This window comes from Papilio polytes, unplaced genomic scaffold (assembly GCF_000836215.1).
Source record: "Papilio polytes unplaced genomic scaffold, Ppol_1.0 DF823689.1, whole genome shotgun sequence".
Classification (NCBI taxonomy): Eukaryota; Metazoa; Arthropoda; class Insecta; order Lepidoptera; family Papilionidae; genus Papilio; species Papilio polytes.
Window position 1 is genome coordinate 21,429 of NW_013525515.1, and position 13,280 is coordinate 34,708.

Below are 13,280 nucleotides of genomic sequence, written 5' to 3' on the forward strand. Positions count from 1 at the left end.
AAAAAAAAAAAAAAAAAAAAAAAAAAAAAAAAAAAAAAAAAAAAAAAAAAATTCGGTGAGTGGAGTATGTATGTAAAACCAACATAGAAAATGGCTAAAAAAGGAGCTACTGAGCTATTATAATTTAGTTTCACTAACAGCCGGTAAAATTAGGCTATCGCAAATTCGTTGTATCTAGTTTATTTAAAGTTGAGTATACATCATGATGTTGCGTGTGATGATGCAGGTGGTGCGGGCGCATGTCCGCGGCGCGCGGCAGGTGCTCCAGCAGCAGCTGCAGCAGCGGCGCCAGCACCGCCACCTCGCCGCCCGCGCACAGCCGGTACAGCGCGCCGCCCGCCTCGCGACGCACCTTCATATAACACTTCATATTAACAAACACCGAAGCGTTACAAATCAATTATATTATCTGTGACAACCCGAAATAGGAGTAATTCTATAACATTATGTACCCAAGTACACAAATTTGGAGCAACAAGCTGCGTAGTTAATAACTCGAATGTTCCGTTGAGAATTAGACTTGAAATACAAATATTTACTGAAAATATCTAGTTTTACCGCTGGATCGGCATCGTCTAGCAGGAGGCGTGGCGCGGCGCGGCGCAGCGACCAGGCGAGCGCCACCGCGTCCCCGCCGCCCCGCGCCCACCACACGCACATGCGCATCGCGTGCTGCACCACCTGCACACACATACTGCACTTTACATAACTATTTAAAAAATAATCGAACGCAATACAAACTTCTTACTAATTATAAATGTGAAAATTTAGATGGATAGATTGAGGTTGGTTATAGTTTATAGCCTAAACTACTGAACGGATCACAATAAAATTGGCATAGATTTAGATAACAGTCTGGAAGAACACATAGGCTACTAGTACCTTTTAAGACAGTGTCAAGGTGTTTGTCACTTTTATTAGACGAATTATTGCATATACCGCTTATTCCTTTACTTTAAACATTTTTCACCAAACCATTGTATTCTTAAATGTTTTTTATATATACTATCTCTAAACCACTTTACCTGAGCTCTGCCCCAGAACCCTGTCTTGTACGTAGTGGGTTCTTTAACAGCGGCAGCTTCGCACAATATTGATATTAATCTTTCAGTCGTTTCTTCTACACTCATCAGAGATAGTAGAGCCTGCAAACACATATATTATTTAATTATTTAAATCATGTAAGATTGTTTACACATAATTAAAACATATACAATTAACAAAGAGAAAAAAAAGTATTCTAAACACTAGTTTTAATTAAAACATATTAACGCCACTTTTTCAACGATTTTATTAAATGAAACTGTTATAAAAATATTTCTATGTAGAATTTGGCCTAGCCAGTACAACTTTATGCAAGGTAATAAATGTTATACATACGGGATGTAATTTGGGTGTCTGAGCGGAGTCGGATGTAGGCAAAGTCCCGATGCGGCAGAGAAGTTGCAGCAACAAAGCGAGACAGTCCTGCCTCCATTCGCTGTCGTCATTGCGTTGTAATACACCTGCAAATACGAACAACAATAAATAAAACGACCTATCTTATGCAGTATGTAACATTGTTTTTTTTATAAAGGAACGGAACTTTACCTGACATCATGATATCGTACAATATCCTCAATCCGCCCTTCTTTATAAAGAGATCATTCCAATTTTCAACCGCAACTTTTTCTTCTTCAGTCTTCTCGATAATTCCGGGTGAGTCTTTCACATTCGGACCATTATTATTAGAGCTCAGTTTGTCAATAATATGTAGAGAGTACATGAGCTTTTGTGGACTGGTGGGGTCGAGTAATTCTGGTAGCTTGCTCTCTATTGGGTTTTGGAAGGCCTCTAGAAGTGTTGGATTTAAAGGCACCGCTTGTAGAATATCCCACACGCGTCTCGATAGCAGCTGCGCTTTTGTGTGCGCTACGAGTTCCTGAAAAATAAACATTTTTATCTTAATAATTGGCGACACAGTACATAACACAAGCTGTTGCTGGCGTCTTCGTCTGCTCGGAAATAAAAATTGTAATAAACAGAGCTCTCGGAATTTTTAATTGTAAATTATTAGTTATATTCTGTTCTATTACTAACACAGTATAACAGACTTACTAATAATTTTATAAGCTGATTTCAAGCTTGAAATAAAATAAAATAATTATTATAGCCTATTTTACTAAGTGATAAAGTAGGTATTTATTGGTGAAAGTTATTTTAAATCGGCCCAGTAGTTGAGTTATTTCAATATCTTCCCTCTTTATAAAATTTGTCTAGATTTAACTATGTTGATGGATAACTTACCCCATTAGTACCAGGCTCCTTCATCTGTCCCAATGCCTGCATCAGCGTGAACAGCTGATGGAAGTAAGTAGGATCGAGCAGCAGCAGCGTGGGCAGGCGCGCGCGCGCCGGCGCGGGCTGGGCTGACGGCCACTCCGCCCACGCGCCACGCCCACCCACGCCCACTGACACGAACACCAGCTGGGAAACGATATACCAACGTTCATATTGCACACACTATTGTGGGTTTATAAGGAGGTTGATTTATAACAAATACACATTGGCTGAATTGTATAAAAAATGTAGAAAAAAAACTGTCACTTCAGAATGTAATGCGTGTATGAAAGAACCTGAAAAGTATTAAACTATGAAACCAATAAAAATAAGGTCTTTTAATGTTTACAACACACACATGTCTTACCGATATTGTAAACGTAAAACTTGAGATGGATGAATGTTTGTTAGAGTTTGTAGCAGAACAGATCTTGATGAAATTTGGCAAAGATGTAGGCGATAGCCTGAAAAAACACGTAGTTTAATTAAACAATGTGTTCTAAATTCTTACCTGATTATCCTTAAACCCCATGTCATATAGCGTCCTTTCATCATAGTCAATTGTCAATTCCTGCCCTTGAGTTATCATTCGCAGAGGACCGTCAGTCGACAGCGCAGTAACGCCCTCTTCACCTTGTATCTAAATAACAAAAAAAGAAAACATTTTTATATCGTTTGAACTGCGTATAATATATTACAAAATTCCATATATTTTTTAACACTTTAGTCACTCCATTTATTGGTGGAACGTAGAAGTATTTTCTGAATTTTTGATGAAAAAAAAAACCATTCTGTATGTTTTATGGTTCAGATGTTTTTTTTTTAATAGAATGGGCAAACGAGTAGTCGGAACACCGAGGTGATGACATGACATGTTTTGTAACTTTTTTACAAAAGAATAAATAAATAAATATGATTTGTTACCTGTTTCTCCCACCAGACATGCACGTGGGCTCGCAGATGCGCCACCAGGTCCGCCTGGTGCAGCGCTATGGTGGCGCGGGGGCCGGCGCCCGCGGGCTGCAGCGTCAGGCGCACCGTGCCCGCGCCCCCGCACCCCTCCCACGCGCCGGACTCCGCGAGCGCCCAGCGACGCAAGTGGTACGCGTATCTAAGACATTCACTTTAGTAAAATGATAAAAAGCTTAGTTGTTTAGTAACATTTAAGTAAGGAAATTGTCATATAAATAGTATTTTATTTTAAGGTTCAAAAACATTATGGCTCTTATGTAGACTATCGTAAGCTACAAATTTGATTTACATTGTGTTTTGTTTAAAACGTGAGAAAAATTTACTTCTGTGTAAATTTGAAAGTAACACTAAAAGGATTTTGGTTGTCTATGGTATGTTCGTATTAATTATTAGTTTAAAGTTTTTGGAAAATTTGCGTTTGCGTAGGAAAATGCTGTAATATTTTTTTTAATACTTAGTTATTGCAGTATCAATACCGCCTTGGTTCCATAAGTAGGGAAACCTGGGTTTAAGAAGCCAACGCCTTCCAAAAAATATTCTACGAATCTTACAAGAAAATTAAACTTATCTACATATTCTGTACATATAGCGAAAATTGCATTTAAATTTTTGAACGAAGTTTGTGGGAGACAGCTCGTTATAAATAAAATTAAAGAAACATGAATTACATGTTAAATTGGTCATTAAGGGAGATTATTGGAGATTTCTCATGAAGAGTCTACAAAGAGGAACACTTAATGATTCTGAGTACTTAAGTTAGACTTACTAAGTGGTCTAACAAAAATGTGAATAAAACAAATTTACCTTCTTTTGAATGTATCCAAATGTGTTTTGAGCAACAGTAGCGCCCTCTGTATACATTGTAACGCCGCTTCATCTGTCATATGTTCGTAAATATTTTGTTTATCAGAAGTTTTCTCCGTATCCTTTTTCTCTACATCTTCGGCTTGAGTTAACGAAGCTTCTTCCGTGTCATGGCTCTTCGAGATCAATCTCTCCGCTGCTGAAGAAAGATGGAACATGCATTTCGATACGAAATCGTCCTCCTGTTGTAATTGTTGGCCCATGTAATAACTGTTCAGGTACTGGATGGCGCCCATTGATACATCTGAAATTAGACAAAGTTGAGTTTATTTTTCTATACTTTGTCTTTAACACTTTACGAATATGTCTACCACTATTAGATTACGGTTCTGATTGTCTTGTCGCAGTCGCACTTATTTTAGTATGAAAAACCTGCAATATAGGACTATTTAATAGATCTATTAACGACTCTGAGTTCTGACCTGTGCTGTTAGCTCTGAGTGCGATCTTCCAGAGATGGTCCATGGCGAGGGTGTGGGGATGCGCGGCGTCGCGCGAGTCCCCAGACCCCAGCGCCATGCGAGCCAAGTTGCACAACTGCTGGTACAGGCTTAGACCCATTATGCTTATCGTCTGTAATTAAATTACAAACATTAATGATTTTTTTTAAAATGGCTTCAGTTACTAAAGCTAAACATTTATAAGTAAATTCCTTTGTTAATAGTTTTTATTGAATAATTTTATTTGGATATAATCATGATAACCTACTAGTTAATTAACATTGAAGTAATAGTAAAAAATTAAATCGAGATGCGAAAAACGTTGGCATAGTAAACTGGAATGGATATGATAAAGTTGCTGGACTAAGCCAAGTCCCAAAAGGACTAGAGCTACAGACGAAGAAGAATAGTAAAAATTCATCATCTACCATTATATGGAGGATCTTGGATTTATTGTATTGTATTCCAATAGTCCAGCCTTCATTTACCTCAGGATCCAATGTGGGCATCTTCTCGATATACAGGAAGCGCAGCGCGTCAAGGCCGAGTGCGTGCTGCTCCGGCGACTTGGTGTGCGATAGCAGCCACGAGTAGAGGCAGTCGGCGCACTCGCTGCTGCCGCGCACCACCAGGCACTGCCACAGCTCCTCCACCTGCTCCACCGTCAACCTGCAACGCATACATTATCACTATGTCTTTGTATATCTTGTAGAATAGCTACTTTAAAAATTGGACCATGACAAAAATATCTGACCCGGTCTGATAAGACAACCGAAAATATGACTGTACACTAGCGCCCCTCTATCAACATCAAAAGTGTCGTAAGATCCTTATTGTACTATAACTGTCATGACATGTTTGTTCTTTCATGCAATTTGCTATGGTTATGTAGAATTTACATATTTTCTGATAAAACTAACTTCATCAGCATCGCCTTTCATAACGGCTGTGATATCCTTGTTTGACTATACGATCAATCACCTCGTGCTCACATAAGTCGATCAAAATTACCATATGCACCTTTAAATCAATTAATATCAGAAATATCGTTTCGACATACCTGAAGTGCTGCGGCGAGCCGACTGGTGAGAATATAGCGGTGAGGAAGTGCAGGCGCACTGTGAGTTCCGTGATGTGTGCGTAGTGCGCCGCGTCGCCCGCGCCCCCCGCACCCGCCGCCACGCACGTACCCCCCGCACCCGCTGCACCCGCCGTGCCCCCCGCACCCGCCGCACCGCGCACCCCCTGCGTGTAGTGCCGCAGGTCCTCCACGAACAGCCGCATCATACCGCGCTCGCGCTCCGCCCACATCACCACCTCGAACACATTTTTCATATACAGTTACGAATTACCGTCGCCAGGGTAGGGGACAACTATCCCTTTAGAAAATAGATGTAAATACTATTTCTAAAAACAATATATGGCAACATTATCATAAGCAGATAAATCTTATTCAAAAAGCAATCTTCAAATACCACAACTTAGATAAAATTATTTTGGGCTAATGACATATAAATTATGAATTTATTTAAAAGAAAAAAGTACTTTAAACGAATTAGTCAACGATATTTTACCTGGTGCATATCCATTCCTCGTAACTGTTGAAATGATGAGAACAACTTTGGCAATAAGCGTAAAGAAACTGCCACAGATCTGTACAGAGAAAAAACGAACAATTAAAGAAATTTACATAATACATACAAATCAAAACCAATCAAAGAATAAACATAGAAAATACGATTTTTCTATATTAATTAGAATAAAAATTTTCACATATAACTTACCTATGATTAGCTAAGTTGTCGAGGCAACCTTCAATGAACTTGATACGTATAAATTTGTCAGTGCTGAAGCACAGCAACGCACAGAGAGCCTTTTCCGCCTCCAGCGCGAGTCCCTCGCCAAGTTGCTCCTGAAATGTTACATAATTTAATAACATAAAAAGATTGAAAACATTTATGTATTTTAATCACGTAAATGTCTCATTTGCATCTACAAATATAGTGCATTAAAGGCCTAAATTACCTTGTCTTACTCAGTCGCTTTTTGGTTTTTAAACGACTCTGCATGCAAATTTGTGAGAAATTTATAAGTCTCTTAGTGTAGATTTTTAAAAAATCTACATAGTTTAGACAGCTAGTACTAGATAGATACTCAGTATATCACAATAGCAATTTTAAAAAACTATGCGCCAATAGCCTAATAGTTTGGGGTGCGGACTACCGATCTTGCAGTCGAGGGTTCGAATTTTGCCACTCGATTATTGTGGTGAACCACAAGCACAAGCGTAGAGCTTAGTTGGAATCTTTAAAGAAAATAATAGTAAATTAACATAAAATCTACTAATCTCACTAATATTATAAATGCGAAAGTTTAGATGGATGTTTGTTAAGAGTTTGTAGCCTAAACGGTTTAAAGCATCTGGATGAAATTTGGTATAAATGTAGTAAATAGTCTGCAAGAACACAAAGGCTAGTTTTGTTTTTTTTTTTTAAATTCCACGCGAAAGGAGTACCGGGCAAAAGCTAGTATCTTTATAAAAAACCTTAATATTTTTGTATATGGATGTGTTATATAAATATGTTGTCCATACGACTCACAATGGCGCCGTCCTGCAGCAGGTCCCACAGCAGCGTGTTGCCGGGGCGGCACACCTCGTCCACGTTGAAGGGCAGCGGCGCCGCAGGAGAGGGCGGCCGCCCACCCGCACCCCCACCCCCGCCTCGGTACTCCGTCAGGCACTGCGCCTGAAAGACAATACCGTGTACACTACACGCTATGTAAACAAACTGCCATCTCTCTCATTTTATTTTGAAATGACAGAGTCGGCGATAAAAAATCTTGATTATAAATAACAATTGTTGTTACACGTTATCTGAACCGGATCATGAGTGAAACTAAATTATGATAATTCACTAGCGCCCTCTTTTTAAGACATTTTATATATCAATCGACAGCAGCGCCTCACCGGACTGTCCTAGTTTGACTATAAGTATATTACAAATGGAATAATAGTATAGAATAAATAAGAGAGTAAAAATGAAAACCTAATTGTCTAGAAAAATTGAGGTACCTGTGCTGCGAGCCGTGCCAGTTCCTCCTCGCAGGCGGAGTCGTCTTCATCGAGGTCCGGCAGGTGGCGGTGCGAGTGCGGGGACACGGCGGAGGACGCGCTGCCCTCCTCCTCCTCGCGCCGCTTGTAGCTCTCCATCAGCCGCAGCTCCATGAGTCTTCTGGTACACGCACATTGTCTCACTCAACAATAAACTCCAACAAATAAACCAACAATATTTACAAACGTCTTACGAAACTTTAACTTTAAATAAAACAAATTAACCGTAGATCTAAAACAGTTGTGATTGGATACCTCTATTTCTATACAAAGAATTTAAAACAATCCTAAGGAAATGTTTCAAAACTATATGATACTAACATACATTATTACACTGTTACGGGAAAATCTACATTGAATGAATAATCACAATAACAACAGCATATATCGCAAGGAACATAAAATTCATTGTCTTAGAAGTACTGATTACCTTTACAATGTCTGCATACTTTTTCGAAATTAGGGTCATTTTTTCGTTATCAATAAAGAACATAAAATAATACTTACCGAGCATCAACATTGTCGCAGAGCAGCTGGCAGTGCGCGGTGTCGCTGCCGGAGGACTCCTCCTCCACCTCCGACACAGACTCCGCCAACTCCGCGCTCTTCAGCTGCGTCGCTACTGAAATATCATACTAATTATTAATACAAAAGTTCAGATGGATGGATGTTTGTTGGAGTTTGTAGCATAAAAGGCTAAACGTATTTAGATGAAATCCGGTATAGATATAAAGGATATTCTGGAAGAACACATAGGCTACTATTATTTTTTTATTCTAGGCTAAGTTTTTTTTTTGTTTTGTTTCCGCGAAGATGAAGTCGCATGCGATAGCTAGTTACGTTACTAGCAAAATCATGAATTCCTGTTTCTTTAATATAGTTAAGGCAGTAGTAAATAGTAGGCAGTAGGCAGTAAATAAATAAATAAAAAAAAGTAGACATAGATGTGTTGTGTGTGTGACCGCACTCACGGAAGTGCCTCGCCTTGCCGGGCTTGTGCCGCTTCTTGTAGAGCTTCTTCTTGCGCGGCCGCAGCAGCTCCTCCGCGCCGCTGCTGGCGCTGCCGCTGCTGCCGGCGCGCTTGCTGCGTCTACAAATTTATAATATTATTAAATCTAAATTGTTATTATTGTTAAATAACAAAAACAAACCAGAATTAATGACACTCCGAGCAAGAACACCAACGAAGTGTAAGCATTGTTAAACATTGATTTTATAGCCGAATAAGACAATTTAAAATGTTCACTTACTTTTGACAAGCTTTGAGTGTAGAACATTCTTTCTTAGTTAGTTCTTCTCCTTCGCGCAGCCACTCTTGTTCAGCTGAAAATTTAGATTTTATTAGTATTTAAAACAACAATACATTTGGCAGCAACTTCGTACTATGCTACAAGACATTACCGGTCAATTCACGTTGATGCTTGCTTTGTTTCCGCGGCGTAGGACCTGCCTCTTCACCTGATGTGCTAAGTTCTTCACACTACACATGAAAATGTAAAGAAAAAATGATTAGTTTTGATATAGATAAAGTCATATATTAAAAGTGTAGATATAAGAACAATGTGTAAAAAGTCGAACGTATAACAAGCAGGCACGCACGAACATATACGAATCGTACGTTTGAACGAACTCGTACAAAAAATATTTAAAGCGATTATAATCTGCTCAAGTTAGACAGCTTATTTCTTTTTTTTTGACCCTACTAGCTTTCGCCCTCGACTCCGTCCGCGTGGAATTGAATAAAAAAAAAAAAAACAGTGATTAGCCTATGTGTTCTTCCAGACTATCCCCTACATCTATGCCAAATTTCTTCGAGATCCGTTCAGCTGTTTAGGCTACAAACTTTAACAAACATCCGTCCATCCATCCATCTATCCATCCATCCATCTAAACTTTTGCATTTATAATATAAGTAAGAAGTAAGATAAGATTAGTATCAAAAAAAATATCACAAATTTTGTGACTTAAAGGCTTTGTACTTATTTATTTTTATGTTCGTTTACCGCTTGACCACAATCCCACTGATCGATGTTGATGATCGATGATCGATGGTTGAGTCGAAAGATGGTATGCGCTAGCTTAATAATAATAGTATACTTGTATTGAAAAGTTAAAATAATACAATAGTTACCGGGTCATCATCAGAGTTGGTCTGGTCCATGCTGACGCTCGCCTCCGAGGAGGAGTTGTGGTGCGGCTTGCAGGCGGGCGCCGGCTGACGAGGCTCGTCGGGCGGCGGCGGGGAGCCAAGCGCGCCGCCCCCGCCCCGCGCCCACATCGCACGCATTAGTGCTGATGCCAAATACAGACTCTGCAAAGTGAAAATGAAAGGAAGGCTATAGCTTTACACGCTATTAAACGTAAGGGGTACATAAAATGGATAAAAACCATAATGTGTGAGAAGGACCATAGGCTACAAGCTGCCAACATTAAGGAAGTAAGATTCGCATGGTTTGTCATCATGTCATGTCATATTGACATTTGCAATTGATAATTTGACAAATGTAAACAGTAAAATAAAATTTTCATAATTTCATGCGGATGAAGCCGCATGGGAGTAGGTAGTATATAATATATCTTACTTGTTCTGTGTGTTCCTTAGGTGGCAAAGCGCACAGCAGACTATAGAGATGTGTGCAAGGTTTGGGCGCTAGTGCCCGTATAAAGCCGGGCAGTAGATCGTACACCTGCCGGCCGCAGTGCTTCAGCTGCGCGGCTGCCCACACCAGCTCCACATGCTCGGCTGTCACGCGACCTTCTACTGCTAGGAACTTCAGTATCATGTGCGATTGCTTTATCACCTGTAAGACAAATACATTCAGAATTTATTTTCAAATAAGTTCGATTAGATACAGTTATTCTTAAATATGCGTTTTTAATTGCTTTAACTGTAACTTTATAAAAGCAGAGTTAAAAAAAAATAAGTCGCCTATCTTTCAGACTATTTTTTATCTTTATATCAAATTTTATCTAGGTCTGTTGAGTCTATCTGGATATACTTTTAACGGTCTATATAGATATCTAAACATTCACAGTTACATTAATAAAATTGATGTTTGCAATCGAGACGATTTTGTTTTATAATTATAATGTTAAAAATAAGTAAGTGTATAAAGGAAGGCATCATTCCTCATTATTATTTTTCGAAAGATAAACTCACAAATTTGACAAAATATTTAATTGTACACATTTGAGTTTGATAACTAATACTGTTGGCGACATAATAACCACTGAGCTGGTTACACGTGTCGGCCTTGGACCCCTCGCGGCACGTGTAACCTTGGATCTTAGCGGGCGCGGCGTCGTTGCGCGCCAAGGGGTGGAAACGTTTGATACCGCTTTGGCGGCGTATGCCGAAGGACGCGATGACGATTGTATTAAGACCACCAGAAAACAGTACGATACGAGGCAGCGTTTGTCAAGGCGGCAGGGAATCAGCATAAATATCAATTGTTAAATATATTTGTCGGCCTTTTTTATGGTAGTAATAGAGGCGTCAGTATCTCCGAACAAGTGCTTTTTCACTTTTAATACAGTCTACTCCAATACTTGAAATATAAACTGAATATCTTAATTAAGGGGTTATAAAGTACCTAAAAAATTTCTTACCTCAACATGTAAATTTGGTCCAAACAAATGTTCAATGATGTTATTATTAGTTAACCATGTGGCAAGTTGTTGACCAGCCAGTTCCGCATCCACTGCTGGTTCGCCCGCACACAGTTCATTATGGGCAGTAATATGTGCATTGATTTGAGCTACACCAGCCAGACGCATTGTGAGAGTGCTGCTGTTGAAGTACTTGAAAGCCAGTGCTAAGCCATCTCCATCAAAAGCTAGTGGAGCATCCAAAGGCTCTTTGGCCGCACCCCACATAAAATCTATAAAGAAACAAAATATATCATTCTAGAATTATTTTTTATTATTTCTTTTACTGATAAGAGCTAATTATAATTTGTAATAGACCAATAATAGAGAGAATCTTACCAGCCATTGACTTAACAGCAGGAACCCTTAAGTCTTTGTCTTCTAAACTGCACATGTATTTCAAAATTTTACTTCTCAAAGGCATAAACAATTGAGCTACAGCTCTGAAATTCAGCCATAATTTCAAGTTCCCAACAGCTGCCACTACAGCATGTGCCATAGACAGTGGCAGTGTTGTAGGTGTTGCATATTCAAAAACGGATGTCATAGCACACACACCACCAAGCTTACAAAACAGACTAACATTCCTCAACAGGTAAGCTGGTATTTCTGTATCATGAAGGTCACAGTATGAACTTAAATTTGATATTTCTTGTGCTGATAGATTTTCCAAGTGGCTCAATGCTGAATGTTTACATGCCAAATATAATGGAAAATTGAGGAGAAAAATCTTGGAAACAATGTGCATGAGTTTTTCTTTTTGCTGCATTGTCCATGTTTCTGTATCATTTGAAGTAGAATTTTCATTGTTTGAGCTGTCTTCGGTTGATTTGTCAAGCTTATCATCTTTATTTCCTGCATCTTCAACTTCTTGATCTTTTCTTTCCTGCTTAGTTTCAGTTATAGGTGAAGTTTCGGTCTGCTTCTCTGTATCTAGTTTATCATCAGGGGGAGGAGTACTTGCGGCTTCTATTAATTCATCCTTTAACAACTTCAGTTGACACACAGACAAACACAATACACTTTGGACCACCAAATAAAACCTTTCAAAATTTTTTACATCTCGGTAACAGCACATACATTGCCTGAAATTTTAAACATATCATAAATTGGAGTTACAGAAATACTGTAAATATTACAATAATAAATAAGATTCTGTGTCTAAATAGCAAACAGTTAGTTGAAATAATCTAATAAGTTATTGAAAAAAAAAGAACAAGATTTATGTTCATGCAAAATGTATATAAAACCATAAATTTAGATCTGAAAACTGAGTAAATTTTATATTTAAGGAAAATTATTACCTTTGTGGCCACGAAAGAATGTAATTTAGAAGTACTTCCAGTTCAGATTGGCTTATACTTGGGTATTGGGACACATCATCGGTTAATCGCGTTTCACCTACAATTAAAGAATAAATTTAAAAAAAATCCAACACTTAATGGTTTGAAACATTACCTACAATGGTGTTAGGGATATTTATTTGTGTTTTTAATAAATATAACAACGGTATGATTGAAAAGCACTACAAATCTTTGAAACAATGTAACTTACAATTCACTAAAAGATGTGAAAACTCGGAACAAACATCACACATCCTCAAAGTTTTATATTAAGATGGAGCGAAATATTATAGAAATATTATCGCCTCTGCTATTTCACTTGAAATATTGATCATTATTGATATTTTCGTATCAGAAAACGAACAGTGCCTTGGAAATGTCACAGAATCCGTTCCACCATTGTTGACGATTGTTGTCAGTCAAAAGCGCGTTAAGTTTTACATTTTACAATAATGAGAATTTTTAATAAAAACAGTCGACGTATTAATAGTTTTTATTAAGATTAGCGCGATTTACATAATTAAACCTTTTGTAAAATTTATAAGTTTGGTTACAATTTCTTCGATTAAAGGTGTTTTTGAT

The 13,280-nt window shown here is 38.4% G+C and overlaps 1 protein-coding gene across 1 annotated transcript in view; it reads right to left on the reverse strand.

Annotated features, from left to right (window-relative positions):
• The window catches only part of LOC106104332 (ubiquitin carboxyl-terminal hydrolase 34), a 28,657-nt gene extending 15,558 nt beyond the window's left edge, over positions 1–13,099 (reverse strand). The window contains exons 1-26 of the mRNA XM_013284355.1: positions 12,910–13,099; positions 12,660–12,756; positions 11,695–12,440; positions 11,317–11,588; positions 10,290–10,508; positions 9,839–10,018; positions 9,109–9,187; positions 8,958–9,030; positions 8,679–8,797; positions 8,215–8,329; positions 7,669–7,828; positions 7,196–7,342; positions 6,380–6,507; positions 6,170–6,248; positions 5,656–5,912; positions 5,084–5,264; positions 4,578–4,728; positions 4,096–4,399; positions 3,244–3,430; positions 2,831–2,959; positions 2,287–2,466; positions 1,591–1,921; positions 1,381–1,505; positions 1,026–1,145; positions 559–681; positions 200–352 (exon numbers count right to left, since the gene is read on the reverse strand). Of these exons, the coding sequence (XP_013139809.1) occupies positions 200–352; positions 559–681; positions 1,026–1,145; positions 1,381–1,505; positions 1,591–1,921; positions 2,287–2,466; positions 2,831–2,959; positions 3,244–3,430; positions 4,096–4,399; positions 4,578–4,728; positions 5,084–5,264; positions 5,656–5,912; positions 6,170–6,248; positions 6,380–6,507; positions 7,196–7,342; positions 7,669–7,828; positions 8,215–8,329; positions 8,679–8,797; positions 8,958–9,030; positions 9,109–9,187; positions 9,839–10,018; positions 10,290–10,508; positions 11,317–11,588; positions 11,695–12,440; positions 12,660–12,756; positions 12,910–12,952 (4,698 nt within the window). The 5' untranslated portion in view covers positions 12,953–13,099. The remainder of the gene's footprint in view (positions 1–199; positions 353–558; positions 682–1,025; positions 1,146–1,380; positions 1,506–1,590; positions 1,922–2,286; positions 2,467–2,830; positions 2,960–3,243; positions 3,431–4,095; positions 4,400–4,577; positions 4,729–5,083; positions 5,265–5,655; positions 5,913–6,169; positions 6,249–6,379; positions 6,508–7,195; positions 7,343–7,668; positions 7,829–8,214; positions 8,330–8,678; positions 8,798–8,957; positions 9,031–9,108; positions 9,188–9,838; positions 10,019–10,289; positions 10,509–11,316; positions 11,589–11,694; positions 12,441–12,659; positions 12,757–12,909) is intronic.
• Positions 13,100–13,280: the final 181 nt, after the last annotated feature.